Source organism: Paroedura picta, chromosome 4 (assembly GCF_049243985.1).
Source record: "Paroedura picta isolate Pp20150507F chromosome 4, Ppicta_v3.0, whole genome shotgun sequence".
NCBI classification, from domain to species: Eukaryota; Metazoa; Chordata; class Lepidosauria; order Squamata; family Gekkonidae; genus Paroedura; species Paroedura picta.
Window position 1 is genome coordinate 119,317,082 of NC_135372.1, and position 27,864 is coordinate 119,344,945.

Sequence of the window (27,864 nt, forward strand, 5' to 3'; positions counted from 1 at the left end):
TGTGTGTCCTCTCCTCTGCAACCAACGGAAACAGCATCCTGCCCTCCCCCAAGTGACAACCTTTCAAATACTTAAAGAGGGTTATCATGTCCCCTCTCAGCCTCCTTTTCTCCAGGCTGAACATTCCCAAGTCCCTCAACCTATCTTCACCTTTCAAACTCTTCAGGGCCTCAGATCCCTATATCAGACAGGCTGTTTCTCTCTGTGTGCTGATTATGGTCTGCTGCTGCTGACCTTGACAGCCCCTCCACGCACACCCCTATGGATGCTTGCCTGGCATTCACATCTTTTCAACTGTGGTTCCACCTCAGAGAGCTATGGGCAGATGACCTTTTAGAAAAGCTGTGCTGTTTGAAACGGCATTTAGCAGGATTTAAGACAGGTGGGCATGAGGTTTCATGCAGTGCGTGTTCTAAGAGTTGTTGTCATTTATGGTTTTAATGTCCAAAACCATAAACTGCTTTGAAATGCAAAGGAAATGGTGCAGTATAAATCTAATAAGTAAAGGAGGCACTGTTTGCCTGTCTGTGAACTTGCAAAACTTAACAGAAAATGATACTAGGAGCCTCAAAATTGGCCACTGTCTTCAGGATAGTTGTGGGAGCTGCAGACCCAAACTTAAGGGAATTAGAACATCATAGCACAGATTTGCTTTTGCACATCCCACTGATATTTGCAATGGACAGTAGTAATACTTGTATTGGTTGTGATGATAGATCAGCAAGGATTAATACACAGACATGCTCATTAGCACATCTATATACAGTAACCTTTCAGAACCTCATAATAGGCTGATTTCAATAGTACAAACATAATTAATAAAAAGATTAAACCAGCTGCTGCCTTGTTAAACATGCCAAAGCACAGCATCTGGCTACTTTAAAGGTGGTCTTTTTGGAACAATCTGGGAGTAGCAGGAAATGTAAAATTCATCAGGTCTGCCTGGAAAATTTGATAAGATTCGAGTTATGTATGCCAATGTTTCAAAGGGCAGCAAGAATAGACAGTAAAGCTTACTGGAATCAGAAATGCAAGCAGTTAGAATAAGATTACAAAAGGGGACATACGAGAAATGCTTTTGCTCAAGTAAAGAGGGTTCTGAATGCCATTTGCTGCTTGCAAAAGCATTATTAAAGATAAACAAGGGAAGGAACCGACTGACCAACCGAGCATCAAGAACAGGTGGCAGGAATACACAGAAGAGTTGTATGCATGCAGAACAGAAGTTCGCTCTCTTCGAAATGGAAAAAAAAATAGAACTTGAACTGGCCATTCTTGAGGAGGAAGTTGAATGAGCCTTGAATCAATTGCCAAATGACATCATACCCGTGGAACGGCTGGGATGTGTACCAATCAAAACCATTACAGCTTTGTGCCAGGAAATTTGGGTAAATAATGACTGGTCAGAGGAGTGGAAACAATCTGTGTTCATCCTACTACCCAAAAAAAGGGTGATTCAAAAAAACTGTTCCAATTATTGTACAATAGCCCTCATTTCTCATGCTATCCCAGAGCCATATGGAAGGGCAGTATAAAAATCCAAACAAACAAACAAAGATCCCACTCAAAATCATACATCAATGCATAGTGACAACCACTGAAAGAGAATTACCAGATGTTCATGTTGGCTTTCGACAGGGGCATGGCACTCATGGTCACATAACAAACCTGTGCTGGATTTTGGAAAAGTCACAGGAATACATCTGTGCATCAAGGTTGCATTCTTTCCCCCTTCCTGTTTAACTTGTATGCTGAGATAATTATGAGAAAGGTTGAACTCAAAGAATGAAACAATGGAATTAAGATGGGAGGAAGAAATATAAATAGTCTTCATTATGCTGATGACACTACCCTCCTATCACAAACTAAGGAAGGCCTAGAACAGCTGATTACAAAGGTCAATGAAGTAAATGAGAAATTTGGCCTTTTGTTAAACACTAAAACAAAAGCAGACATGTCACAATAATAGTTGATGGTGAAGAGATCAAAAACATTCAAGAACTCATTTTTCTTGGATCATGAATTGATATGAGTAGTGATTGCCACATGGAAAAAAAATGTTGAATTCCTCTGGGTCGCTCAGCAATTATGAGTTTGAACCAAACATAGAAAAGCAAGGATATAAACCTGGCTACCAAATGTAGATTAGCTAGATCTATGATATTTCCAATAGCCACTTATGACTGTGAAAGTTGGATGATGAAAAAATCAGACAAAAGAATAATCGATTCATTTGAATTCTGGTGTTGGAGAAGGCTTCTGCAGGTTCCATGGACAGCAAAAGTCACAAACAAGGAAATACTATAGCACATAAAGTCTGATATATAATTTCTAGGCAAAATCATGAAATTCCAGCTCTCTTTCTTTGGTCTTATCATGCGATACAATTCAGTGGAGAAAGTAATTATGCTAGGATTGGTCAGTGAAAAAAGGAAACCAGGCCAACAAAGAGCACGGTGGTTAGATGCTAGGGTTATACGTGGTGGCGTCCGAATCGGCCGTTCCTGGCTGACACAGCCATTGCCACACTGCGGGGGGGGGGAGATGTGGGCACCGGTGTGCAACTCAGCACACACGTGCCTGTGTGTGCGCGCCAACTGATGCACCGGTGCCTGCACCTCTCCCCCCCCCCCCCCCGCGGTGCAGCATTGGCTGTGTCAGCCTGGAATGACCGATTCAGATGCCACTGCGCACAACCCTGGATGCTGGTCAGAATATTGCATGGCTGAGGGAGATGGTGTGGGATCAGGGATCATGGTGACAGTTGTGAATGGCATCGCCGTGAATCAGACATGACTGAATGGCTGACAACAACAATGGCAATGTCCAACAACAATGGCAATACAATAGTATATGATCAAGTGTTTTAACCATGTTCATTTAGCAGGGACAAACACATTGAGGGTGAAGGAAACTTGTGTATTATCTACTTTCAAAAGGAGCTGATGGTAAAGCATTAAAGTGGGCCAAGATGAAGGTTCTTTGGTGTATAGGTATAAAGGGATTTCTAAAACATACACTCTTTTGTTGTTGTTATGTGCGAAGTCGTGTCCGACCCATTGCGACCCCATGGACAATGATCCTCCAGGCCTTCCTGTCCTCTACCATTCCCCGGAGTCCATTTAAGTTTGCACCTACTGCTTCAGTGACTCCATCCATCCACCTCATTCTCTGTCGTCCCCTTCTTCTTTTGCCCTCGATCTCTCCCAGCATTAGGCTCTTCTCCAGGGAGTCCTTCCTTCTCATGAGGTGGCCAAAATATTTGAGTTTCATCTTCAGGATCTGGCCTTCTAAAGAGCAGTCAGGGCTGATCTCCTCTAGGACTGACTGGTTTGTTCGCCTTGCAGTCCAAGGGACTCGCAAGAGTCTTCTCCAGCACCAGAGTTCAAAAGCCTCAATTCTTTGACGCTCGGCCTTCCTTATGGTCCAACTTTCGCAGCCATACATTGCAACTGGGAAGACCATAGCCTTGACTAAACGCACTTTTGTTGGCAGGGTGATGTCTCTGCTTTTTAGGATGCTGTCTAGATTTGCCATAGCTTTCCTCCCCAGGAGCAAGCGTCTTTTAATTTCTTTGCTGCAGTCCCCATCTGCAGTGATCTTGGAGCCCAGGAAAATAAAATCTGTCACTATCTCCATTTCTTCCCCTTCTATTTGCCAGGAATTGAGAGGGCCGGATGCCATGATCTTTGTTTTCTTGATGTTGAGTTTCAAGCCAACTTTGGCACTCTCCTCCTTCACCCGCATCAACAGGCTCTTTAGTTCCTCTTCACTTTCTGCCATTAGAGTGGTATCATCTGCATATCTGAGGTTGTTGATATTTCTCCCTGCAATCTTGATCCCAATTTGTGACTCCTCTAATCCCGCATTTCTCATGATGTGCTCTGCATACAAGTTAAATAGGCAAGGCGACAGTATACAGCCTTGCCGAACTCCTTTCTCAATTTATAGGTATAAAGGGATTTCTAAAACATACACTCTAAGTATGTTTAACATAGTTCCTTACCACCATATTAGGCTGTTCTTGTGTTCTATCAATGTTTAATTACACCTTTTGCTCCCCTAGATATAAGATGTCATATGGCTAGGGAGTATAAATCCATCGAAATTTTCACCCAGCAAGAGTGGAAATTATTTGAAAGAATTAATGAAGTTAATCCAGAAGGGCTAAACTTTAATTTGAACTATGCACAATGAAAGCCAAAATTTAATCATGAAAATCCAGGAAGGACAGCACAGACAGGGAAGTTGTTAGGTCACTTTTGGTTTTGTAAGAAAGGAGATGTTGCAAAATAAATGGGGTTTAACAATTTACCTCATTTATCTAGGCCAGTGTCATGTATTAGTCAGATTGTTTTACTAGGTTCAAGGAGGGTCAAATTCCCACTCTGTCCCTGAGAGTTGTGGGCTGAACTTGGGCCAGTCACATAACTTCTGCCAGATCTACCTCACAACAACAAGGTTGTTGTGAATATCAAATGGATGTAGTAACAGTATAACACAGTGGTTCTCAACCTCCCTAATGCCGTGACCCTTTAATACAGTTCCTCATGTTGTGGTGCTACCCAACTATAAAATTATGCAAGGGTTCTTTCACAGAAATTAAACCGAAACTGACCAATGGCGTGAAGATCCATTGCTCATGGTTATATATAAATTGTTTTTTTTTTCAGGGTTTCTCAGTTCAGTTCTGCCTTTTGTCCCACCATGCTGATCTCGCTCTTTTCCACTATTCCAGACAGACGAACGCTCTATCTCAATTTACCCCGCAAGGCTGTTGTGTAGATGGCGCCCCTCCTGCCAAGCGGCTTGCCCTGCCATGACCTTTGTGAAAGGGTTATTTTACCCCCAAAGGGGTCCTGACCCCCAGGTTGAGAACCACTGGTGTAAGGTAATCTGAGTCCCCATTTGTTATAAATCTATGTTTGAGCTCTGGTCACCAAAAAGGATGATCACTCTTGCAGTTGCTTCATTCAGTATTATTGGCAGTTTTGGAAACAGGCAGAACTGACTATACAGTATTCAAGTTACCATTACATATTTCAAGCACCACAAGCTATAAATGTGGTGGGCAGAGCGAAAGCTAATGCTAAAGACTAAAGCTAAAGGCTAATGAGTTTGAGCCACAAAGGTATAGCAAAACAGAAATAGCCAAATAGGATATGCAAGCTAACAAAAATCAACAGTGCTACTGCTTTATGATCCAATACATTTGCAGAGAAGAAAACAGCACTAAAGAAAAAGGATTCTCAGCAGTTCTTTCCATTTTGGCAACTGAATTAATAGATAACCATACGAGCCATGTGTGCATTGTCAGTGCAGCTGCACCCAAGAGTGAGCCTTCCCACAGACAGTGGGTGCCATTTCTCAGAAGGGTGCTTAGTATCACAGAAAACTGGCCACTCTGGCAAACAAACATTCACAGAATGATTGATGTACAGAATAACACTTTGTATTACTTTAAAATATACCTAGTACATAACAAACTGGACATAAGACTTGAACAGAGAAATAGCTGTATTGCATAGCAAACTACACACACACACACACATATCTGAACATTTCTTACAAGGAATTCACCTCCCTTTGGGTTTTCTTCAATCCTGAGAATATTCCTCTGAAAGGAAGACATGTACACACTGATCCAGCACAAAAGAGATAGCCACAAATATCCTTTCAACATTCCATACGTACATAAAAAAAACAACCTTGTACTATATGCATGCAGAAATCACACAGCCCTTTGAATACCAGCCTACAGATGGCTCCAGTTTGAGAATCTACTTTTTGAGTTTGCATCCTATTCTGTAAGCACTATTCAGCAAGTATTCAAATAACTTATACCAGAAGCAGAATGTTCATTAGTATCAAGAAGAAGAGTTGTTTTTTATCCCTCGTTTTTCACTGCACATAAGGGTCTCAAAGCGTCTTACAATCACTTACCCTTCCTCTCCCGAGAACAGACACCCTGTGAGGTAGGCGAGGCTGAGAGACCGCTCTGTGAGAACAGCTTCTAACAAGGCTGCGACGAGCCCAAGGTCACCCATCATGTGGAGGAGGAGTGGGAAATCAAACCCCGCTCACTAGATTAGAGGCCACTGCTCTTAACCACTACACCAAGCTGTTTGTCAAGGTTAACAGAAGCAGTGTATTAGCTGTGTCAAGACTGGCTAATTTTAAAAGGGAACACTTGTTAAAACATATTAAATGTAAAGGTATTCCCTGTGCAAGCACCGAGTCATGTCTGACCCTTTGGGTGATGCCCTCTAGCGTTTTCTTGGCAGACTCAATACAGGGCGGTTTGCCCAGTCATTACCGTTTTACCCCCCAGCAAGCTGGGTACTCATTTTACCGACCTCAGAAAGATGGAAGGCTGAGTCAACCTTGAGCCGGCTGCTGGAATCGAACTCCCAGCCTCATGGTCAGAGCTTTAGACAGCATGCCGGCTGCCTTACCACCCTGTGGCACAAGAGGCTCTTAAAACATATTAGTATGTCTTTATTTAACTTTTGGTTTCCAGAAATGGACAACTGACAACCTCTATTTTTAAAAATAAATATCACATGGACCCATGAAATCGATTAAAGGGACTCCTGGAAACCATGTTCATTCTGGGTTTCTAGTTCACCTGGAGGTGCTTTAACTTATGCATCCATATCTCCTAGTATGCAGACAGATCTCCCACTCCCACCCCCCACAAGGCACCTATAGAAGACGATACAGTTTGTCCTCATTCTGCTTATTCCAAATTCTGTAATAACTTTTCCAGAGTATATCATGTATAATTTTCTACTGATATAGTGCCTAGTGTTTCATGCAGTTATTTGGTTTTGGTCTAGCACATAAAAAAAATAAACACTTTCTACTTCTGCATTTACCTGCATCCAACCATTTGATTTGTCTTGATATAGTAGGTTTACAGACAAAATTGTCAATTGCAGTAGACTTCAATTACTGACTAATTCAATGTATATCCAAGCGCATTACCACAATTCAATAAACAGCTCTTTAGAAATAAGCAATTCCAATTTGCTTTAATTTTAAGTTCTGTGCATGCACATCACTGCAAATTTAATATTATCTTCAATAAATGAGTCCGACCTTTCCAGAAGCACTGATCCATACAATCCCAAAGGGACATCAGTACTTCATTAGACTAACCTCACATCCAGCACTCATAAATTTACCTGATCAATGGGGGGGGGGCACACACATACAACAAAAACCAAGTCTTAGCAAAATAATACTTAATCTATGCTTAATTCCCTTGACCTCTTTATCAGCACTGTCTGCCACAATGACTTCTCCACCTTCCCATCTGTTTAGTCCCCATGTCCAATCTATCAATGTCTTATCTACAAGGTGGTCATTCATCACCATTTACAATTTACTATTCCATAGCATCAGGACAGCTACGGTTAACATTTTCAATACTGGCAGTTTCCTGCTCTATGCCTTGGTCTCACTGATGTTCTTCTCATAGATTTTAGTATTCCTTCTTTTTATATATGATAGACACTTCTGGACATGATGTCCCCTCACGGGCAGTCTTCAAGCAGTGGCTGAACAGGTTTTTATCCTGGATTCTTTATGCTAGTTCTGAATTGAGCAGGAGGTTGGACTAGATGCCCCCTTCCAACTCTATGATTCTACTCTATGATTCTATGAGTCTATTCATATGTGCAAGTGACTACATTAAAGTTAGTCTCTTTTAATTATTTCTTCTAACAACTGGGAAAGTGTCTGCCATTAATTACTAATATGGATAGTTTTATTTCTCCTATGTTTTTGTGAACTACAACTGAACTCAAAAGGACTGATTAGCTGTTTTAGCAAAGAATTACCATATGGCTTAATTTGGATATTATGACACAGTTTACTAATTTGCCACAATTTACTTTTGCCTTATATCTGTACTCTTATGATACTTGTCCCATTGTCTGAGGAAGAGGGCATGTGCTCGAAAGCTCATACCTTGAATAAATCTTTGTTGGTCTCCAAGGTGCTATTGGACTCAATTTTTGTTGTGTTACCTCAGACCAACATGGCTACCCACCTACATTAAAGCTTGCATGCTAGTATTGCCCGCCTGAAGACATCATCACTAGTAGCTTCCATTCACTACACATACATAGCCGGTTGGAAATATGGGAGGAAACATGTTCTAACACAGGTTTATCATGCGGCAAGAGGCTAAAAGAAAATACTTCTCCATGGAAAAAGAGCCCATGTAGTTAGAATCATAGAATAATAGAGTTGGAAGGGACCTCATGGGTCATCTAGTCCAACCCCCTGCACTATGCAGGACACTCACATCCCAATCACTCATCTACTGTAACCTGCCACCCCTTTGCCTTCACAGATTCAGCCTCTCCGTCAGATGGCTATTTCCAAAGATGGAGAACTCACCACCTCCCGAGGAAGCCTGTTCCAATGAGAAACCACTCTAACTGTTAGGAACTTCTTCCTGATGTTTAGATGGAATTTCTTTTGAATTAATTTCATCCCATTTGTTCTGGTCTGTCCCTCTGGGACAAGAGAGAACAATTCTGCTCCATCCTCCATATGGCACCCTTTTGAAGATGGCTATCAGATCCCCTCTCAGTTGTCTCCTCTCTAGGCTAAACAGACCAAGCTCCCCCAACTTTTCTTCATATGTCTTGGTCTCCAAACCCCTCACCATCTTTGTTGCCCTCCTCTGGACACGTTCCAGAAAAAAGAGCCCATGTAGTATGTTTGTAAATTCCATTTGCATAGTTATTTTAATCCTATGACCCAGTTTTCAGATACTATTTAAGGTGATGCCAATAGCCTTTGTAGAAGTGAAGGAATGGCACAAGGTTTTTATGCAGTGCTGGAACTGTCAGGATTGTCTCTTTAGTAGCAACAACATCAAGATAAAAATGCCAGTGTTTAAAGACACAAGGTATGCCGACTCAGCCCTACTAGCAATACAGGGATCTAAAGCGACTGGGTTTGAAATGTTAGAATGCCTTTCCCAGGTCCACGATGAAACTCCATCATCATCTACATCAAACAGCATCAGAATTACCAACAAGGAATTATTTGAATAAATGTCTGAAAAGAATTTAGCAGGATTTTTTTTTCTACTAAAAAATAAAATAAGAGATCAAAATGAAACAGGGGTAAGACCAAAAGGAGAGGACAGGAACTTTATTGAAAACAACAGATCAACAGAAATCAACCAAAATCTTGAGGAAACAGAACTCTTTCTGCCTGGGGCCTATAGGCAGACAGGCGAATTTCTGGGATAAGGAGGTTCCATAACTTGAGGTTCCACAACAGAAAAAAACCCTGTCTCTAGTGTCCATCTATCATTAACTGAGTACTTCAACAGCAAAGACTTCATGGATGTCTGTTCCTCAGAGTTCGGAATCATTGGCTCATTTTCACAGCACGGTGCAGAAACTCTTGTGCTTGTACAGATACAAGAAAGAAAAACAACAATACTTCATTATTTGACACTGCTTACCTTTCACTATTAATTCTGCATAGTTTGAAACCCCTGATCCGCCGTCAGAGCGGATGACACATCGATATTTGCTAATGCTGCGCTGTGAAGTGTCTGCAACACTGACCGTGGCAGAAAACCGCCTGTGGTTTACCACTCTGGTGACCATTAAAGCTGTGTCTCTGCCATTCCACTGCTGCCAAAAGGAACAGAGGGAGAAGCAACGTGAAATAATTATAACATGGTTTTTAATGGCAGCTTTTTAGCAGCAATGGCCAATAAACACAGTACTAATTCAAGAATATGATTCAATATTCATCCTGGAGTCTTTTAGCCAATATATTTATGTCCTATATTCAAAATTTTAGAAATTTGTGTCCCAAAGTTCTTAATATCAGGGCAATCTAAAATATTATGTATATAATAGGGCTTGTTCTATTTTTTCCTCTGTAAAGAAATTGTCATTGAATTAGCCCACCCAAAATCAGTTCGCTTTCATCAAAATTCGTTGAAAAAGAAGAGTTGGGTTTTATACCCCATTATTCATTTTCTGAAGGAGTCTCAAAGCAGCTTGCAATCACCTTCCCTTCCTCTCCCCACAACAGACACCCTGTGAGGTAGGTAAGGCTGAGAGAGCTCTAACAGGACTGCTTAGTACTTTCAAGGCTTTGACGAGCCCAAGCTGGCTGTGTGTGGAAGAGTGGGGAATTAAACCCAGCTCACCAGATTAAAAGCTGCCAGTCTTAACCACCACACGACGCCAGATGAATATTTCTACTGCATGGCTATTTCCAAAGTCACCTTCAAGTTTCAGCTTCACTCAAACTCAATGTTGACATATAAGGATTTCCATGATAATTTTTGTGAAAGGTATCAGTTGATTGTTGGAACCCCATGTATATCTACTTCAACATCTTGAATTTTCAGTGCCAGGCAAAAATATAGTTATTGACTTGGAACTTTCCTCCCTCCCTCTTTCTTTTATCTTCCTTATCCCATAATGGGATGAAGATACCAGACTGTAGGTACACTCCTTCTATCTTATCAGCCTTTTCTCTAAGATCAAGTGTAGAATCACAGAATCATAGAGTTGGAAGGGGCCATACAGGCCATCTAGTCTAACCCCCTGCTTAACACAGGATCAGCCCAAAGCATCCTAAAGCAGTGGTCCCCAACCTTTATTAGGCTGGGGACCGGCAGGGCATTGGGCCACGCCCGCGGGGACCGCGCCCGCGCGGGCCACGCCCACGCTTCGGGTCGCGCCCGCGAGCCGCGCCCGCGGATCGGACCGCGCCCGCGGATCGGGCCGCACCCGCGGGGCGCAGCCCGGCCCTGATTCCCTCTCCCCGCCCTCCCGCAGTAAGAAGCTTCCCGGGCCGCAAGCTTGCGGCCTGGGAAGTTTTTTACTGTGGGGGGGGCGGGGAGAGGGAGCCGCGGCCCGGCGCCATGGCCTTTGCGGACCGGCGCCGGGCCACGGCCCGCAGGTTGGGGACCACTGTCCTAAAGCATCCAAGAAAATGTGTATCCAACCTTTGCTTGAAGACTGCTTAAAGTGTAGACTATTTAGTCTTTGGATCAGGCCTAATTGTTATTAACCCCCCAAAAAATGTGGAACAGGCAAACACATGTGTACACACTGCCAAGTCAGTATGAAGGGTGCTCAATTTTTTTTTCTCCGGCACCAAAAATGCAAGCTGCTGATGCTGCATTATTCAGATGTACTGGGAGGTCAGTCAGTTATTCTGGTAAAAGTCTGTATACTATCAGCTTACATACTTCGTCAATTTCACCTCCTATTCCTCGGGGGTGTACCAGATTCTCACAGTACAGCATTGTCATTTCAGGGGACTTCATTTATTTAAATTTGTTTTCCATTAAGTCACAGCCAATTTCTGGGTTTTCAAGGCAACAGACCTTCAGAAGTGATTTGCCATTGCCTGCCTCTGTGTAGCGACCCTGGTATTCCTTAATGGTCTCCCATCCGGAGACCCATTTGGAACTGACCCTGCTTAGCTTCTGAGATCTGATGTGATCAGGCTAACCTGACCTATCCAGGTCATGGATAAACTCTATTATTGAATGGCTAGCATTTGCCTTTAATGTTGAACAGTTTCTGCATAAATGAAAAATTACAATTAATAAGAAAAGTTTGGATATGCACACACAGAAAAAAACCCTCTAAGAATTCCACTATGTATAATTTATGGAGCATCAAAGGGCATCCAGTGGCCAAGATGCATGATTTTAATTTCTTCCTGGCACCGTAGAAGTGCCTCAAGACACTAGGGGCCAGACTTGAAACTCTGAAATTCTAGATGATTTTTTTAAAGAGGATGTCTGAGTATAGGCTCAGGCCATGATTAAACTTTGTGCCACTATTTAGTATAACACCACATGACCTTGAGGTCAGTCTGAATGCCAGCCTGCTGTTAAAGCTGCTGCCTTCAAAATGCTTTGGAAACTCTCATTTAGTCTTATTATTCATGAACTACGGATGACTGGTGCAACCAGTCCCCAAAATTTCAGTAGATACTCTTTAAATTCCCATCATTCTTGAAAGTTTCATGAGGCCAATCATACCAAAGAGTAGAACTCTGAGCTAGTCTCTGATACTCATTATTGTGGCAAAAGAGTGAAAACCATACATGTAGCTTAATCCCCCATCTGAAGGTTAAATCTACAAGGTGTCTCTGGGAACCTAATAATCATAATGAACTTAGGCAGATTGTGAGTGGGCAGGTAGTTATAAGTCACTGCGTTGTGCAAGAGGTTAGACTAGATGACCCTGGATGTCCCTTCCAGCTCTATGAGTCTATGAAAAGTACTGTTGTATCCTTTCCTCTCCCTTCAATACTATCTTATGCTTCCTTTTCCTATGCCATCAGAGACTAAATACATTTCTCCAAGTGGGTATTCGTGTTGGTCTGATGCAGCAGAACAAATTTTGAGTTGAGAGGCCATGATATTGTATCTGAGGAAGTGTGCGTGCACACAAAAGCTTATACCTTGAATAAAACTTTGTTGGTCTTAAAGGTGTCACTGGACTCTAAATTTGTTCTACATAAATGTATAGCCCTGTTTGTCCATTCTCAGACCTTGACCCAAACCCACAAGTCTACATGCTCAGATTTTACAAGTGAAATTAATTAGGAATACTAAATATATTTATGCTGCTTGATTTGTGTAATATGTCCAGAAGGTTAAGGTGCATAATGTGTTCCACTGAAGTGTTATTTCAGGGTACAAGTTTAGAACCCCGGGGACATAATTGAAAGCATGCAGGTGTGTTCTGTCCATCTGAATGAAGGGAAATTTTTAGTAGGAACCCAGAAATATCCCACTAGTTCAGAGCATCTTTCTGGGGGGATTTTTTTTTGGGGGGGGAGGGAAGAAACAAAAGATCCTTGAATACACAGAGTTCTGAAAATCTTTTGAAGCCTTTCAAAAAGCAACAAAATGAAGTAGTGTATCCACCCTACCTGTAGCCACAGTTTGTCATGTTGTGACCACTTTCCTCCAGCCACACACTGGAACGTTGCATTCTGCCCAACATTAACCTCCACATTTTGAAGCCGCAGGAAGTGAGGAGCTTTTCCTGACAAAAAAAAAAAGCAAATTAAAAATACATTACCTAGGGCAGTAGCGCAGTACATAGCAGAGAGATGCATTGTGAAATGAGGCATTTAAAACAAAAACACTAATTTCCCCATGATCCACACAACTGGACAAATCATTTCAATAATCTAGACCAGGGGTAGTCAAACTGCGGCCCTCCAGATGTCCATGGACATCTGGAGGGCCACAGTTTGACTACCCCTGATCTAGACTGTGTTTCTCTTCATACAGTATGGATCCATGTTCTAGCACAGCCCAAAATCTAAACCAGGGGTAGTCAAACTGCGGCTCTCCAGATGTCCATGGACTACAATTCCCAGGAGCCACCTGCTAGCGTTTGCTGGCAGGGGGCTCCTGGGAATTGTAGTCCATGGACATCTGGAGGGCCGCAGTTTGACTACCCCTGATCTAAACTGTTGACAATCCAGGACCAGATATTACACTTCTAAAAATAATTATTTCTCAAGGATGGGTTTCAATAAATGCAGCCTGCAAGCAAAAACGTTTTGTAGAAGAGAACAATGAGAAGGTTTCATAGCAATCCTGAAAAAAATAGATTTTCACTAAGACTTCAGATATCTTCTCATTGTTACACATATATTAAGTGGATACTGATTTTAAATGGAAGCTTACATGTATCCTGCACATCCACATTGAATTCATTGTGCAATTGTGTATAGCAGGGGCAGTCAACCTGTGGTCCTCCAGATGTCCATGGACTACAATTCCCACGAGCCCCTGCCAGCGTTAATTTCAGACCTTTTGTTATATTGATGTATATGTAGTTAAAACTAATTGTCAGAGAGATAATGGGTTTTAGTGATTAATTTTTAGAATGTAAATGTTATTAATAAAGTATATATGTATGTATTTTATATGTATGTATTTATAATAAGTTGTAACCAGCCTCAAGGGAGGAACAATAAAATCAAAGTCCAGTAGCACCTTTAAGACCAACAAAGATTTATTCAAGGCGTGAGCAAGCACTCTTCGTCAGAGGAAGGGAGTCTAGAAATATAAAAACAATAGTCCCAATGTGTAGGACCCTTTACTAAGATTAGATTCTTTGCAGCTAGGGAGAATGCATTTCAATATTCAATGGGTCAAGTTGATTCCATGATCCAACACTTACTATCTTTCCCCAGAGGTTACTCAGACATTATACCTCTTCCCCACTATGTGTGGTGTGTTCAGAGAAAAGCAGTTCCCCTATATTAGGAGCTGTTTCTAAACAGCATCTGACCTGACTGTACTTCATAGGAAAGCTGAATGGAATATTAATAACATTTGCTATGACGGACTGAACTTTTAAAAGCTTAGAAATGCTGTGTAAACAGATAAAAGGGTTAATTCTTCACAGAGCCAGAGCCTTGAGTGACAGATAGCTTTAAGAGATCTGATTGGTTAACATCAGCTAAGCTGAGCAAAACTTCTGAGCTGGATGCTGAGGAGAACTGATTTCAGCCTTAGCTGAGAACATGTTTAATACAGATGGAAAACTTAGGGAAAGTTGGCAATGAAGTTTGGGAAGTAGGAGAAGACTCCCAGTCGAGCCAAGGAAAGGGAATAGATCTTCTAGAAAGAGAAGAATATTCCCTACAGTCAAACAGGAAGTTAGCTCTGAAGAGTGCAGAGACCCTGGTCTGGTGTGATTAGAAACTGCTGTAGAAACTTAAAGAGTCAGTTTTAAAACTCAAGCTGAGTACTGGTCTTTCAAGAGATGGAACCCACTAGTTCAGAGCATCTTTCTGGGGGGATTTTGTTTGGGGGGGGATCCTGCACCCAGCCCCAGTCTTCTGGGCAGCCCTTCCGAGGGACCCTCCTACCCACCCTGTTAAGATATGTTACAGGAGGTTTCCTATTGCATTGTTGCATGATTTTGTCACAGCTTTAAGCAGGCAGTAACAGCATGACTAGAGAGCCTTTGGGGCATCAAACTTAACATCTTGGGGTCTCAATCCTGAGGTGGCTTAGAGCAAGTTAGGCCAAACCGGATGGGGAGGCTGGACGCTTGCTGAGCTAGGTGGCCTAGATGCTCAGAGGAGGTGCTCTCTGGCACTTCAGGTGGGAACACATTCCGGTAGGTTGGCTCAGTGCCTAAGGGGTGGAGGCAGGGGGCACCCTGATGGGTGCTGGGGTCCATATTGGAGTGGTTAAGAATGCTAGTGAGGCTCTTCTAATCCGTGCTCATTTGATGCCAACTATAGTGTGTTTTTGATAATAAAGTTGGGGCCATGTTAATGCCAGCTAAGGTCCACCCCACCAGGCCTGCCTGCGAGTCAGAAAGTTTTTTTCTGTCTAATGCTTAAAAAATTATAACCTATGAGACTGCTCTGGTTGGCAACATTTTGGGCTTAAAAAAATCAATGCTTAACAGAAACTAGAAGGCTATATGTCTCGGGCTTTAAAAAAATGAGCAAAAAATGTTTTCAGAAAGATCTGAGAAATTTTAAACCCTTATCCTTGTTTTCCTAAACCAAATCCATTCATAAAACTACTAAAACATTGTAAAGAGGCCTTACATACATGCCATATGATTTAAGTCTCCCATCAGCAATTCCAACCTTCCCTTTTCGCATCACCAAGCCCACTAGAGAGTAATAATGCTATGGCACAACCTTTCCACCAGATTAATGAGGCAAGATATTTCACAGAGGGAAGGTTCTGAAAAGGGTACTCAATCAAAACTAGAATATACTGGGCGTATCTGGATGTCTTATCAGGCCCATTCTGCAGTCCATCACAGTGAACTGGGGTTACCTCTTCAGCTTCATCCTATGTGATGTCATTATGGCAGTGGATCCACATCTGCAAGAGACACACAAAGCTATTCGGCTCGATGCATGCTTATGATGTACCCTTTGGGTAGGCCTTGTTGTTGTTGTTAGGTGCAAAGTCATGTCCAACCCATCGTGACCCCATGGACCATGATCCTCCAGGCCTTCCTGTCCTCTACCATTCCATTTAAGTCCATTTAAGTCTGCACCGACTGCTTCAGTAACTCCATCCAGCCACCTCATTCTCTGTCATCCCCTTCTTCTTTTGCCCTCAATCGCTCCCAGCATTAGGCTCTTCTCCTTCCTTCTCATGAGGTGGCCAAAGTATTTGAGTTTCATCTTCAGGATTTGGCCTTCTAAGGAGCAGGCAGGGCTGATCTCCTCTAGGACTGACCGGTTTGTTCACCTTGCAGTCCAAGGGACTCGCAAGAGTCTTCTCCAGCACCAGAGTTCAAAAGCCTCAATTCTTTGTCGCTCGGCCTTCCTTATGGTCCAACTTTCACAGCCATACATTGCAACTTGGAATACCATAGCCTTGACTAGACGCACTTTTGTTGGCAGGGTGATGTCTCTGCTTTTTAGGATGCTGTCTAGATTTGCCATAGCTTTCCTACCCAGGAGCAAGTGTCTTTTAATTTCTTTGCTGCAGTCCCTATCTGCAGTGATCTTGGAGACCAGAAAAATAAAATCTGTCACTATCTCAATTTCTTCCCCATCTATTTGCCAGGATTGGGTAGGCCTAGCTAAGTTCATTTCATTGTCATGAGCCAAATTGGGAGGGTGATATATATATATGTATGTATGTATGTATGTATGTATGTATGTGTGTGTGTATGTATATATATATATATATATATATATATATATATATATATATATATATATATATATATATATATATATATATATATATATAATCATAATATGTCATCATAATAAAGGTGAACAATTCAGAATCAAAGCATGTCTGTCTTACATTCTTGCCAAATTTCAAAGCATCTTCACCCTGCTGGACTTCAAAAACGATAAGTCCAAGGCAACCCATATTCTAGTTTGATGGGGTATCCATTTTTGAGGTAACTCAATATAGATAACTCAGGGAGAGACCTCAAGATGGCGCCATAAGAAAGCTGGACTTTAGTTCAGCTCTTAAGCCATGCCGAGGGTCAGGGGCTTATGCACCTGGCTGACCTGAACAGATACGCAAATCTGCTCACCGGTCGCCCCAGGAACCGGGAACGGTGACCTGAGGGTCCTACAGATCCGTAGGGAGAAGCAAGACCTCCCTGGATTAATAGCGGCTTGAGCTCAAGGTCAAGATGGCGTCTTTGTCGCAAACAACTTTACAAGCTTGAAACGACCAGCCGACCTCACATTCTTCCCAGACCATCATTTACCAGATCGATAGGAGCAGAAGCTGACAGAAGCTGGAACCTACAACAGTAAGAATTGAAAGCTTTCTGGCTTTTCTCTCTCTCCTCTCACAAGCTCTTCCCTCCCCCCCCCTCAACCAACTTACAAGCGAATTCCTTCTTTCCCCGAGTGAGAGACTCCCAGCTAATTACACCCATTAACCAAACAAAGAGAGTGCTTTGAAGATTTATGGGTGAACGTTCAGTGGGAGAATTTGACTTGATACGGAGATCGACAAACTGATAATTTGGGATCGCTCGTGCTCCCGCGAGACCTCACGAGACTTTCTGTTTATAGTTTGTGACTGCCTAGAACTATGGAAGAATTTACAAAGGCACAGCTTTTCCATTTGTTATGCAAAGGAAACTCAGAGATACTGAAAGCAGTCAATAAGCTGGAAAAGGAAATTCGTGGGACTAAGGGGGAGTTTTTGGATGGAGCCCAAGATCCGGAGAGACCAGCTGATGACGCAGCTCAGCTAACAGTAAATCAAGTGAAACTTCAGGAGGGAGAGAGTGCCAGAGATGTAAAAACCCAAAGTATCTTTAAAGAACCCGGGAAAACAGATTCATGGAAGGAAAGTACCAAAAACCTGGAAGTCTATTCAGAGCAGGAAATGACTTGGATCAGCAAAATAAAAAGAGTCTACTCAAAAGCGACAACAACTAGGAAGCTATCAGGAGATATTTCTGTGCGACCAGAGGAAGAGATCCAGATTGACAAAGGACTCAGAGCCCCCTCAAAGGCGACTACAAGCAAGAATCAAGCAAGAGATTTCTCTGGCCCTGACAGAAGGACAATCAGAAACACTCTACTATGGAAAAAAATACAATTTCATTTTCTGCGACCACCTGAAAGATGAGCTGAACAATGGAGTATTCTCCTGGCTTCTTGTGAGAAAAAAAAAAAAGCAGTAGCAACCTTTAGGACAGGTCTAATATATGAAGGGAACTGACTTTATATCACTTAAGACAATAATAGAATATATCCTTATAACAGATTATACCTTCCTATGTAACAACAACTACTTTGTTAAGAAAGATGGTAATAACCCCTAGATCAGGATTAATATGCGCTGGGAATTGAATATGTATGTTAATATGTATGCCAAAAGAGGATGACAAACCATATTTTATAGGCATTAACAAGACAACAGTAGTAATTCTTGGGTTAGTGCCAACTTATGAAGGAGACTGACCTAATATCATTTAAGATAATAACAGAATGTACTCCTATAACAGATCTCATATGTATTAATAATCACTTGGCTAAGAAACGTGGTAAAAACTTCTAGACTAGGAATAATATGTGATGAGAACTAAATATCTATGTTAAAAGAGATGGCAAACCATATCAACTGGTCGCTTTCTCAATACAACTTCTCTGTAAATGCTATATAATAATAAACAATAAAATTATTATAAAAAAAAATATATAGATAACTCAGGTAAAATCAGTACATGTACAGACTTTCTTATATTTCAGACTAACAAGATTTTCTTAAGCTATTGACAGTAACTTATGATCTTCATGCTTAGGAGGATTTTGTCCCAGTGTTTTGAGTTTTTAAACAGTTTAAGCAGTTTATAATCACTCTTCAGAGCTAACTTTCTGTTTGACTGTAGGGAATATTCTTCTCTTTCTAGAAGATCTATTCCCTTTCCTTGGTTCGACTTGGCTCCTACTTCCCAAACTTCATTGCCAACTTTCCCTAAGTTTTCCATCTGTATTAAAGTGTTCTCATCTAAGGCTGAAATCAATTCTCCTCAGCATCTAGTTCAGTTGATGTTAGTCAATCAGATCTCTTGAAACTATCTGTCACTCAATGCTCTTTGGCTCTGTGAAGAATTAACCCTTTTATCTGTTTACACAGCACTTCTAAGTTTTTAAAAGTGCAGTCTATCACAACGAATGTTATTATGGTTTCATGTATACCATCCTGAGCCTTTGGGGAGGGCGGTATATAAATACAATAATTAATTAATATTCCATTCAACTTTCCTATGAAGTACAGTCAGGTCAGATGCTATTTAGAAATAGCTCCTAATATATGGGAACTGTTTTTCTGTGAACACACCTCACATAAGGGGGGGAGAGGTATAGTGTCCCCTGGGGAAAGATAGTTGGTTTCTCATAGAATCAGCTGTGCACATTGAACATTCAAATTACTATCTCCTGTTGAAATCAGAAAGCTTTGTATAAACTTCTTTTGATCTGCACTACACAAAACAATAAACTCATAGGAGCACAGATGCCAGAGAGATCTTCCAAGTGTGAAAATAGCCTAATGTAACATCTGAACAGCTCTGGATCCGGAGAAATTTTTATCTGAATGTTACTATTTGGACATCTCTAATGACAGCTGAATAAGAAACTCTAATTGGATTTTGGTTTTGTCCATTTGTTTTTTAATGGATAAAAGAGCCAAAGAAAACCCATCAGCCCGGGGTTTGTAGTGAAACAATCCTTAACGTATTTCTCTGCTGCACAGTAAGAGCCAAATGCTTTGAAAGTGATACGTATTTGTTAAATCCTTTCATGGAAGCACTGAAAGAATTTATATTCCTTTAAAGAAAAAGCACTCCAGGGCATTTCTTCCAGAGAGTGAATGTTGCCTAATTCCCTTAGTTTTGAGCATGAAGGCTGCCCTACCCCAAGTTAGTTCTATATGGGTATCATTAGAACCCTGTAATTCTTCCCCTTCAATGTCCTGAATCAGAGCTAACAATCAAGAGCTTTATATCCCCCTTAATAATGGACTAAGATTTTGGCACTCACTGAACATTCATAGCAGTTCTGCCTGTTGTACAACTTGAGAAATTATGTATTTATTCAGGGCTGATTGCTTTCACTCTGTAAGCATTTGCAAAGGATAAAAGAAGATATTTGAGAACTGATTGAATTGGATGAATCGCTTCTCTTGAAGCAGGGCCTAGTGTAATACATGATTGTGGTGAGAAGAAAGGCGGGAGGGGTGGGGGTGGGGATGGTACTTACTGCATGGATGAGCAAGAACTCTGACTTCATCCACAGCGATGTATCCAGGATGACCCTTCAGTGAAACCGATTCAAATATCACCTGAAACATAAAGGCAAAACGAACTCCTTAGCGAAGTTACCTAGAATTTACTTTTAAGTATTCATGGTCTCATGTCCCTTGATGCTCAAACCAGTTAAACTTCTCATGTGCATTCATTTCAAACCTGGTAAAAAATGTCTATGTGAGCACATTGATTTTTAAAAATTATTATTACCATCTAACGACTGACAAAAGTAATTTCCATTCTAAGATATACCCAAGAGAAGGTATTACCACAACAACATGGCTGTCTTTACCAGCTCTCCCAACTTGGGCGTCTGAAGTGGACGTTTTCGCCCGAAGCAGCCAACCCCACTCCCAACATGTTCCTGTGCATCAGCTGTTTTTCTCACCAAGGCCTAACACCAATTCTGTTGAGGATTGGACTAGTTGACCCTGGTGATCCCTTCCAACTCCATGATTCTAGGCCACAATCTCATACAATGTGGGCTCAGGCTTTTTTGGTGATAGAATGATGACTTTAGAAGAACTATCCTTCTGGCAAGTATGCAACAGAGTTAATCCTAACAGTTGTTGGGGCAGCATGGACAAGTTGGGAATACCATGCGGCATGAATTGTTTTTAGTTCTGTGTATAATGTTTTGTTATATTGTTGTATTCTTTTCATTGTGGTCACTTATCTTGGGTCCTGGGATTCCAGGCAGAAGAGTGGGTATATAAAGATTTTAAATGAATAACTTCTGCTATATTTGCTGCATAACTACTCTACTTGTTGTTAGGTGCAAAGTCGTGTCTGACCCATCGCGACCCCATGGACAATGATCCTCCAGGCCTTCCTGTCTTCTACCATTCCCTGGAGTCCATTTAAATTTGCACTGACTGCTTCAGTGACTCCATCCAGCCATCTCATTCTCTGTGGTCCCCTTCTTCTTTTGCCCTCAATCGCTCCCAGCATTAGGCTCTTATCCAGGGAGTCCTTTCTTCTCATGATGTAGCCAAAGTATTTGAGTTTTAACTACTCTACTTAGCAGGCAATAATTCAGAGAGTTCAATCATTCACAGGTCATATAAATCAGTCATTAGTAAATGCTGTTTCTACAAAGTTCTACCATTTGGTATTCATCTAAGTTGTCCTTAATGCTGCTAATGGCTGCCAATTAGTTTGAATGGACAGTGTCTTTGCACATAAGTAGTTCTGCAAACCAGTTTGGCAGACATTTGTGACTGTTAAGCATGTACTGAACTGAACAGAGATCACAGCACATCTGATCAACACCTTCAACCATTGATGTGTTCATGATAAAACTGGCAGCATCTTTACTAAATTCAATGACAAAAGATATGCATATAAGGTCCTTCGGGGAGAGGTGAGTAAGAAATGTAAATAATAATAATAATAATAATAATAATAATAATAATAATAATAATAATAATAATAATAATAAAAATAAAAATGTTGCCAGACCTCAAAGTGGAAAAAAAAAAAACCTCGGGTTACAAAAGGCAGACCTGATTTCACGAGCTTTCCCACACATGAAATAATTTCAATGCACTTTGCGAATGGACTTTGCAAATGGCAATAAATATAAAATAAATGTTATTTTCCTATGAGACTCAAGCATGACAGAAGGCAGTAAGGTCCAGCCCAACCTCATCAGAATTCAGAAGCTAAGCTTTTGGATGGGGGACTAACAAGAAAGACTCTGCAGAGGAAAGTAATAGCAAGCCATCTCCTATTCTTAGTTGCCTTGATAGCCACTTGCTGCAGTTGCCATAAGCCTGTTGCAATTTTATAGGACCTATGTATAGGGTCAAGTACTATTATATAAGAATTTTAAAAAAAATGTTAGCTAATGGTCACACTGAGTAAAAATACTGATCCAAATTTGCATTTTGGTTGCTAATTCACCATGCAAATTGATCCTATCATGTGTGAAATGTTATGATTGATAAAATTATTAATGATTTACTGATTAAAATATGTATACCCTACACTCTCTGTTAAACAGGTTTTTGGTTCTCTCTCTCTCTCTCTCTCTTTCTCTCTCTCTCTCTCTCTCTGATAACATGTTATCCCTTGGCATTTACAGCTAATTTGACAAGAACTTCATTTAATCATCTTTGTGCGGTCAAGAAGTTACAATCTGCAGGTATCTGGAGGGTAAATGCACCATTACCTGTTTCAGCTTCCTATTATTAGGTAAAGGCTCTATGCAGCATGATAGATTTTTACCATATAATAAATCAACTGAAATGCTGAACTAAATTAAATTTTGATTTCCTTTATAGCAAAAGCTTATTGTTAAATTTATCCCATGCGGCCAATAAAGTATCAATCAAATTACGGCTGAGATAATATAGTTACTTTATGGCTTTACTAATATAAAATGTGGATTTTAACATAGGTTAATTTTAAAATAAAATATGTAATATGTTTATCCTTGAGAACTATTGTAGTGGTTATATTATATTGCTAGGTTAGGATCTGGGAAACTCAGATTTGAATCCCATATGTGCTATATAAGTTTGGTCAAGTCACTTACTCTCAGCCTAACCTACCTCATAAGGTTGTTATAAGGATAAAATGCAGGAGAGTGATGCAAGCTACTTTGTGCACTCACTGAGGAGAAAGAAGGGGTAAAAATGAAGTAGGATTAATATGCTTTATTGTGTGCTTTTACTTTGTAACACTCCACAAGCCAGCTAGTCTGGGAGTGGCAGGTAATAAATCTAATATTATGAGGAGGAGGAGGAGGAGGAGGAGGAGGAAAGTCAAGAAATACTGTGAATCAGAAACAAATAACGTGAAAATGTCTTTAGCAGCACCCTCAACATCTGCAACAGAAGTCCCATCACAGAAGTGATGTAGTGCAGCAGAGAGAGGAAGGTAGGGATTTTGAGCTGTATCAAACGGAGTATTGTGTCCAGATCATGGGAGGTGATGGTATTGCTTTACTCTGCTCTGGTTTGGCCTCATTTAGAGTACTATGTTCAGTTTTGGGCACCCCAATTGAAGCGGGATGTCGACAAACTGTAGCGTGTCCAGAGGAGGACAACAAAGATGGTGAGGAGTTTCGAGATCAAGACATATGAAGAAAGGTTGGGGGAGCTTGGTCTGTTTAGCTTGGAGAGGAGACGTCTGAGAGGAGATTTGATAACCATCTTCAAATATTTAAAAGGCTACCATATAGGGGACGGAGCAGAGTAGTTCTCTCTTGCCCTGGAAGGATGGATCAGAACCAATGGGATAAAATTAATTCAAAAGAAATTCCATCTAAACATCAGGAAGAAGTTCCTGACAGTTAGAGCAGTTTCTCAGTGGAACAGCCTTCCTCAGGAGGATGTGAGTTCTCCATCTTTGGAAATGCTTAAACAGAGGCTGGATAGCCATCTGACGGAGAGGCTGATTCTGTGAAGGCTTAAGGGGGTGGCAGGTTACAGAGGATGAGAGATAGGGATGTGAGTGTCCTGCATAGTGCATGGGGTTGGACTAGATGACCCATGAGGTCGCTTCCAACTCTATTATTCTATTATTCTATGATTCTATGTAGGAGCAAGCAGAGAAGATGGGGCCCCTCCACCTCTCCTTCCCAACAGCATCATAATTTCCACCTCCTCTACACCTGCCCCCATTTCCATAGTCTGCAGCAGGGCCCATATCACTACCACCTCCTCCCTCACCACCCACCTGCAGCAACAGTGGGGATCCTGCCTCTTGCCACCCCTTCTGCTGCCACCCCAACAGACTGGAGGGCGGCCCATGCACAATATTTCCCCAATAGGAGATAGATCTGAGCCAGGAATGGCCCGAAGTTTAGTTCCAATCAGGAGGGAGTTTTTGGCCAGGAAAGGCTAATAAGTTATCAGCTCTCAGCCTCAAGCTTCTTGTTGGTTTCAGAGGTTTGCTGGGTAGAAAAGAAGCCAGCCTTAGAGCAAGCCTGAATGCCAGTAAGTTGTCCTAGCCTCCAGGGTGGTGGTAAATGAGCTGCCTCCTGGTACAGCGTCTGCATGCCTTCTGGTGGGAAGGCTGTGTAAATGCCACCTGATGGACCTCTAGGACCCTGGGAAGTCAGGAAAAGCCTTTGCCCTGCAAATATTTACTCATGAGTCAGTATTGCTAGGTTTGCAATTTCAATCTGAAAAAGGAGGAATGCTTTGGGGAAACCATTACAGGCAATTGCAGCACGGAAAATAATGCTGATGTGGGTGGGACTGGGAAGATGTAGACCTTCCCTTTCCATATGGAGACCACCTTGGCATTACTGCAATATTTCCAAGACCATCCCAACAAAGCAAATTTGAGGAGATATGAAAACTGTAAATGAGGCACAGAAGCACCATGGGGACATGTGGAGGGGGGAGACACTTTCCCAGTAGAAGAGTTGGATTTTATGCCCTGCTTTTAACTTCCCAAAGGAATCTCAGAGTGGCTTATAATAGCATTCCCTTCCTCTCCCAACAACAGACATCTTATGAGGTAGGTGAGGCTGAGAGAGTTCTGAGAGAAATTGCTCTGTGAGAACAGTTTCTAACAGGACTATACCAAACCCAGGGTCACCCAGCATGTGGAGGAGCAGAGAATCAAATCCAGTTTGCCACATTAGAAGCTGCTGCCCTTAACCACTATCCCAAGCTATACAAATTGTCATTAACTTAAAGAGATGGAGCAAAAGCAGAGGCAGAACCAGCTGCTGAAGCAGGATAGTACAAGTCTTTTTTGACTTGCTCATTGACTGTTATGGGATTATTTCCCTTTAAATTTGGACCTTCTGGCCAATGGCTTTTCAAAGCAATCAAAGGAGGGAGATACTCATATATTTCCTACATGGAGAAATGATTGTGTGGTTCATAAGGTTTGCAATTTGAGAAGGTAGGAATGCTTTTGTCTTCTGTGTTCTCTCTGTCTGTGTTTGTGTGTGTATAGAGGGGAATGCTACACACATTTCATCCCCATCCCAAGCAGCTTTTTCCTAGAAGGGAACTGATCTCTTCAGTCTGGAAAGGAGCTTTCATTCAGGAGGTTCTCCAGGTCCCACCTGGAGGCTGGCATCCCTTAACATTGGCAGGGATGCTAGCCTCCCACTGGAACCTGGAGATCCCACTACTGGGGTTTCTCAAAGCCTGAAACATATTTCAGGGACTTCTCAATGATAAATAATTTGAGAAAAGAATATCAAGCTGAGGTCTTTCTTGACATCTGCTCCTTGATTCTTTAAACGGATGATGCCAGAATTTGAACCTTGGGTCTTTTGTATGCAAAGCAGATACTCTACCACTGAGCCTTTTGTTTGCTATTATGGAGAAATATCTACTTTTCTCCTGAAAAGATCATCCAATAAGGGATCACAGAAAACAATTTTGCTGGGGCTGAAACATAGATACAGCAATTCTCAAAGATCAACACTGTTGCACTGTTGTTTTCCCCCCTCTACTTTTTGTGATACCAGATAAGTCATATTTGCCAATTAATCTAGTGAAAAGGGTTGTTTTTATGTAGCAATGCAAAATTTATGTATTTATAAATATTCATATTGATAAATGCTGGGATTCTTTAAAAAAGGTAAATTAAGCCCATTCAGGATTTTAAAAAAAGAAAGAAATGTGTCCCTTAAAAAAAATTGTTTAAGCAACCTTACAACATACTATTAAAATGTAATTATGTATAAAGGATTAATAAGCAAGAAATAAAATAAATGCATTTCTCATTTCCATCTTACACACATATGCTTAATTAAAAAAATCGTTTGATCTAATGTATAATATTTCTTTCAATTTAGGCAAGTTTTCACATATATGGCAGTTACCATTGACTTGTTGCAAGCAATTCATATAATCTGCAGCATTAGTTATCCTTTGAGAGCTCTCAGAATAGCTGAGTCATGACTCCAGCATCCAATCTGACACAATGAAAAAGCTGACAGAAAATGACAGAACAACTGCAGAAAGAATGATAAAGGTAAACTTGAGGTGGTCATACTAAAGAAGCCTGTTGTTTATCAAAGAGAAACAGCTGAACCTATTTTTTTTTAAAGAAATCTGTTTATGAATCCCGGAAGATTAATGGCATTTCCTTGGTACATTTTACTAGCAGGGCTTACAGGGACATAGTCGTGTTAGCCACCGACCAAATAATTTGTACTATTTTTAGACAGAGAGAAGAGACAGAAATCTATGTGCTATCAGTGCAATCCCAACCACAGTTATAACTACTCAAGTCTGTTGAAATCATTGGGTTTAGAAGGGTCGAACTTTGTTTAGGTTTGCACTGTCAGTCAGTTCTGCAACATGATTAAGTTGCACAGATTAATCATCGGGCAATGCCAGTATCTGCTATACCTAATTTGTAATAGTTCACTCTGGCCTGCTAAACAGGACCTCTCATGATATTAAGGAATGTTAATAAAATGCACTTCATAAATAATTGGCAAGGGAAAGTTAATTTTGCCATGTCAGTTATTAGGAATGTAACCTGTCCTTTTATTTCCATTAACATTTCAACCTTCTCCTGAGAATACTGGAAGTACCTGAGGACAGTTCATAACTCCAAACATGAAGGAGAAGGATTTATGCTAGAGACAGACACTTTTGCTTTTGCTGAAGGCAAAGAGTGTGAAGAAACATATGCCCCTACTAGGGGCAAAGCCTGTTGTACCCAGAAATACAACCGGTGCTAGCACACATGCCTGCCCTGTGGCTTTTCTGCATGCTGATCCTCCCCCTGCCCCATTCCCTGCTGGATCTTGAGATCCAGCATGTTGGAGGTGATTAAACAACAAAGGTAGGTAAAGGTATCCCCTGTGCAAGCACCGAGTCATGTCTGACCCTTGGGGTGACGCCCTCTGGCGTTTTCTTGGCAGACTCAATACGGGGTGGTTTGCCAGTGCCTTCCCCAGTCATTACCGTTTACCCCCCAGCAAGCTGGGTACTCATTTTACCGACCTCGGAAGGATGGAAGGCTGAGTCAACCTTGAGTCGGCTGCTGGGATTGAACTCCCAGCCTTATGGGCAAAGCTGTCAGACGGCTGCCTTACCACTCTGCGCCATAGGAGACTGTAATCTCAAGAGCTCAGATTGATCCCCCACTCCTCTTCCATGTGCAGCCAGCTGGATTGCCAGCCTCTTGGTGGGGGCCTGGAGATTTTCAAGAATAACAACTGATATCCAGGCTCCAGTTCTTCTTGAGAAGACAGCTGGGAGTGAGGGAGGGAGGGAGAGCAAAGGCCACACATGATCTCATGGGGCTGGTGGGCAGCCTTTACTCCTTCTCCCACCCACCCCGCGGACTCTTAACCCAGGAGTCACCAACTTCCAATTGAGGCTTGGAGACCTCCTGGAATTGTTCATCTGCAGATTATAGAGATCAACTTCCCAGGGGAAAGTGGCTGTTTTGGAGGGGGGATTTTGCTACAACAGCTCATATCCAGACCACAGAGATCAGTCCCTCTGGGAAAAAGGGCTGCTTGGGAGGTGGATTGCAGCCTTGTGCCACACAGAGTTCCAGGGATGCCAACCTCCAGGGGGGACCTGGGGATCCCCCAGAAGGCCAG

The 27,864-nt window shown here is 41.6% G+C and overlaps 1 protein-coding gene across 10 annotated transcripts in view; it reads right to left on the reverse strand.

Annotated features, from left to right (window-relative positions):
• Positions 1-27,864, reverse strand: part of PTPRT (protein tyrosine phosphatase receptor type T) — a 769,637-nt gene that overhangs the window by 447,183 nt on the left and 294,590 nt on the right. For all 10 annotated transcript variants that reach the window (XM_077335394.1, XM_077335396.1, XM_077335393.1 and 7 more), the window contains exons 4-6: positions 20,275-20,356; positions 12,952-13,067; positions 9,494-9,668 (exon numbers count right to left, since the gene is read on the reverse strand). In XM_077335394.1, coding sequence (XP_077191509.1) covers positions 9,494-9,668; positions 12,952-13,067; positions 20,275-20,356 — 373 coding nt within the window. The remainder of the gene's footprint in view (positions 1-9,493; positions 9,669-12,951; positions 13,068-20,274; positions 20,357-27,864) is intronic.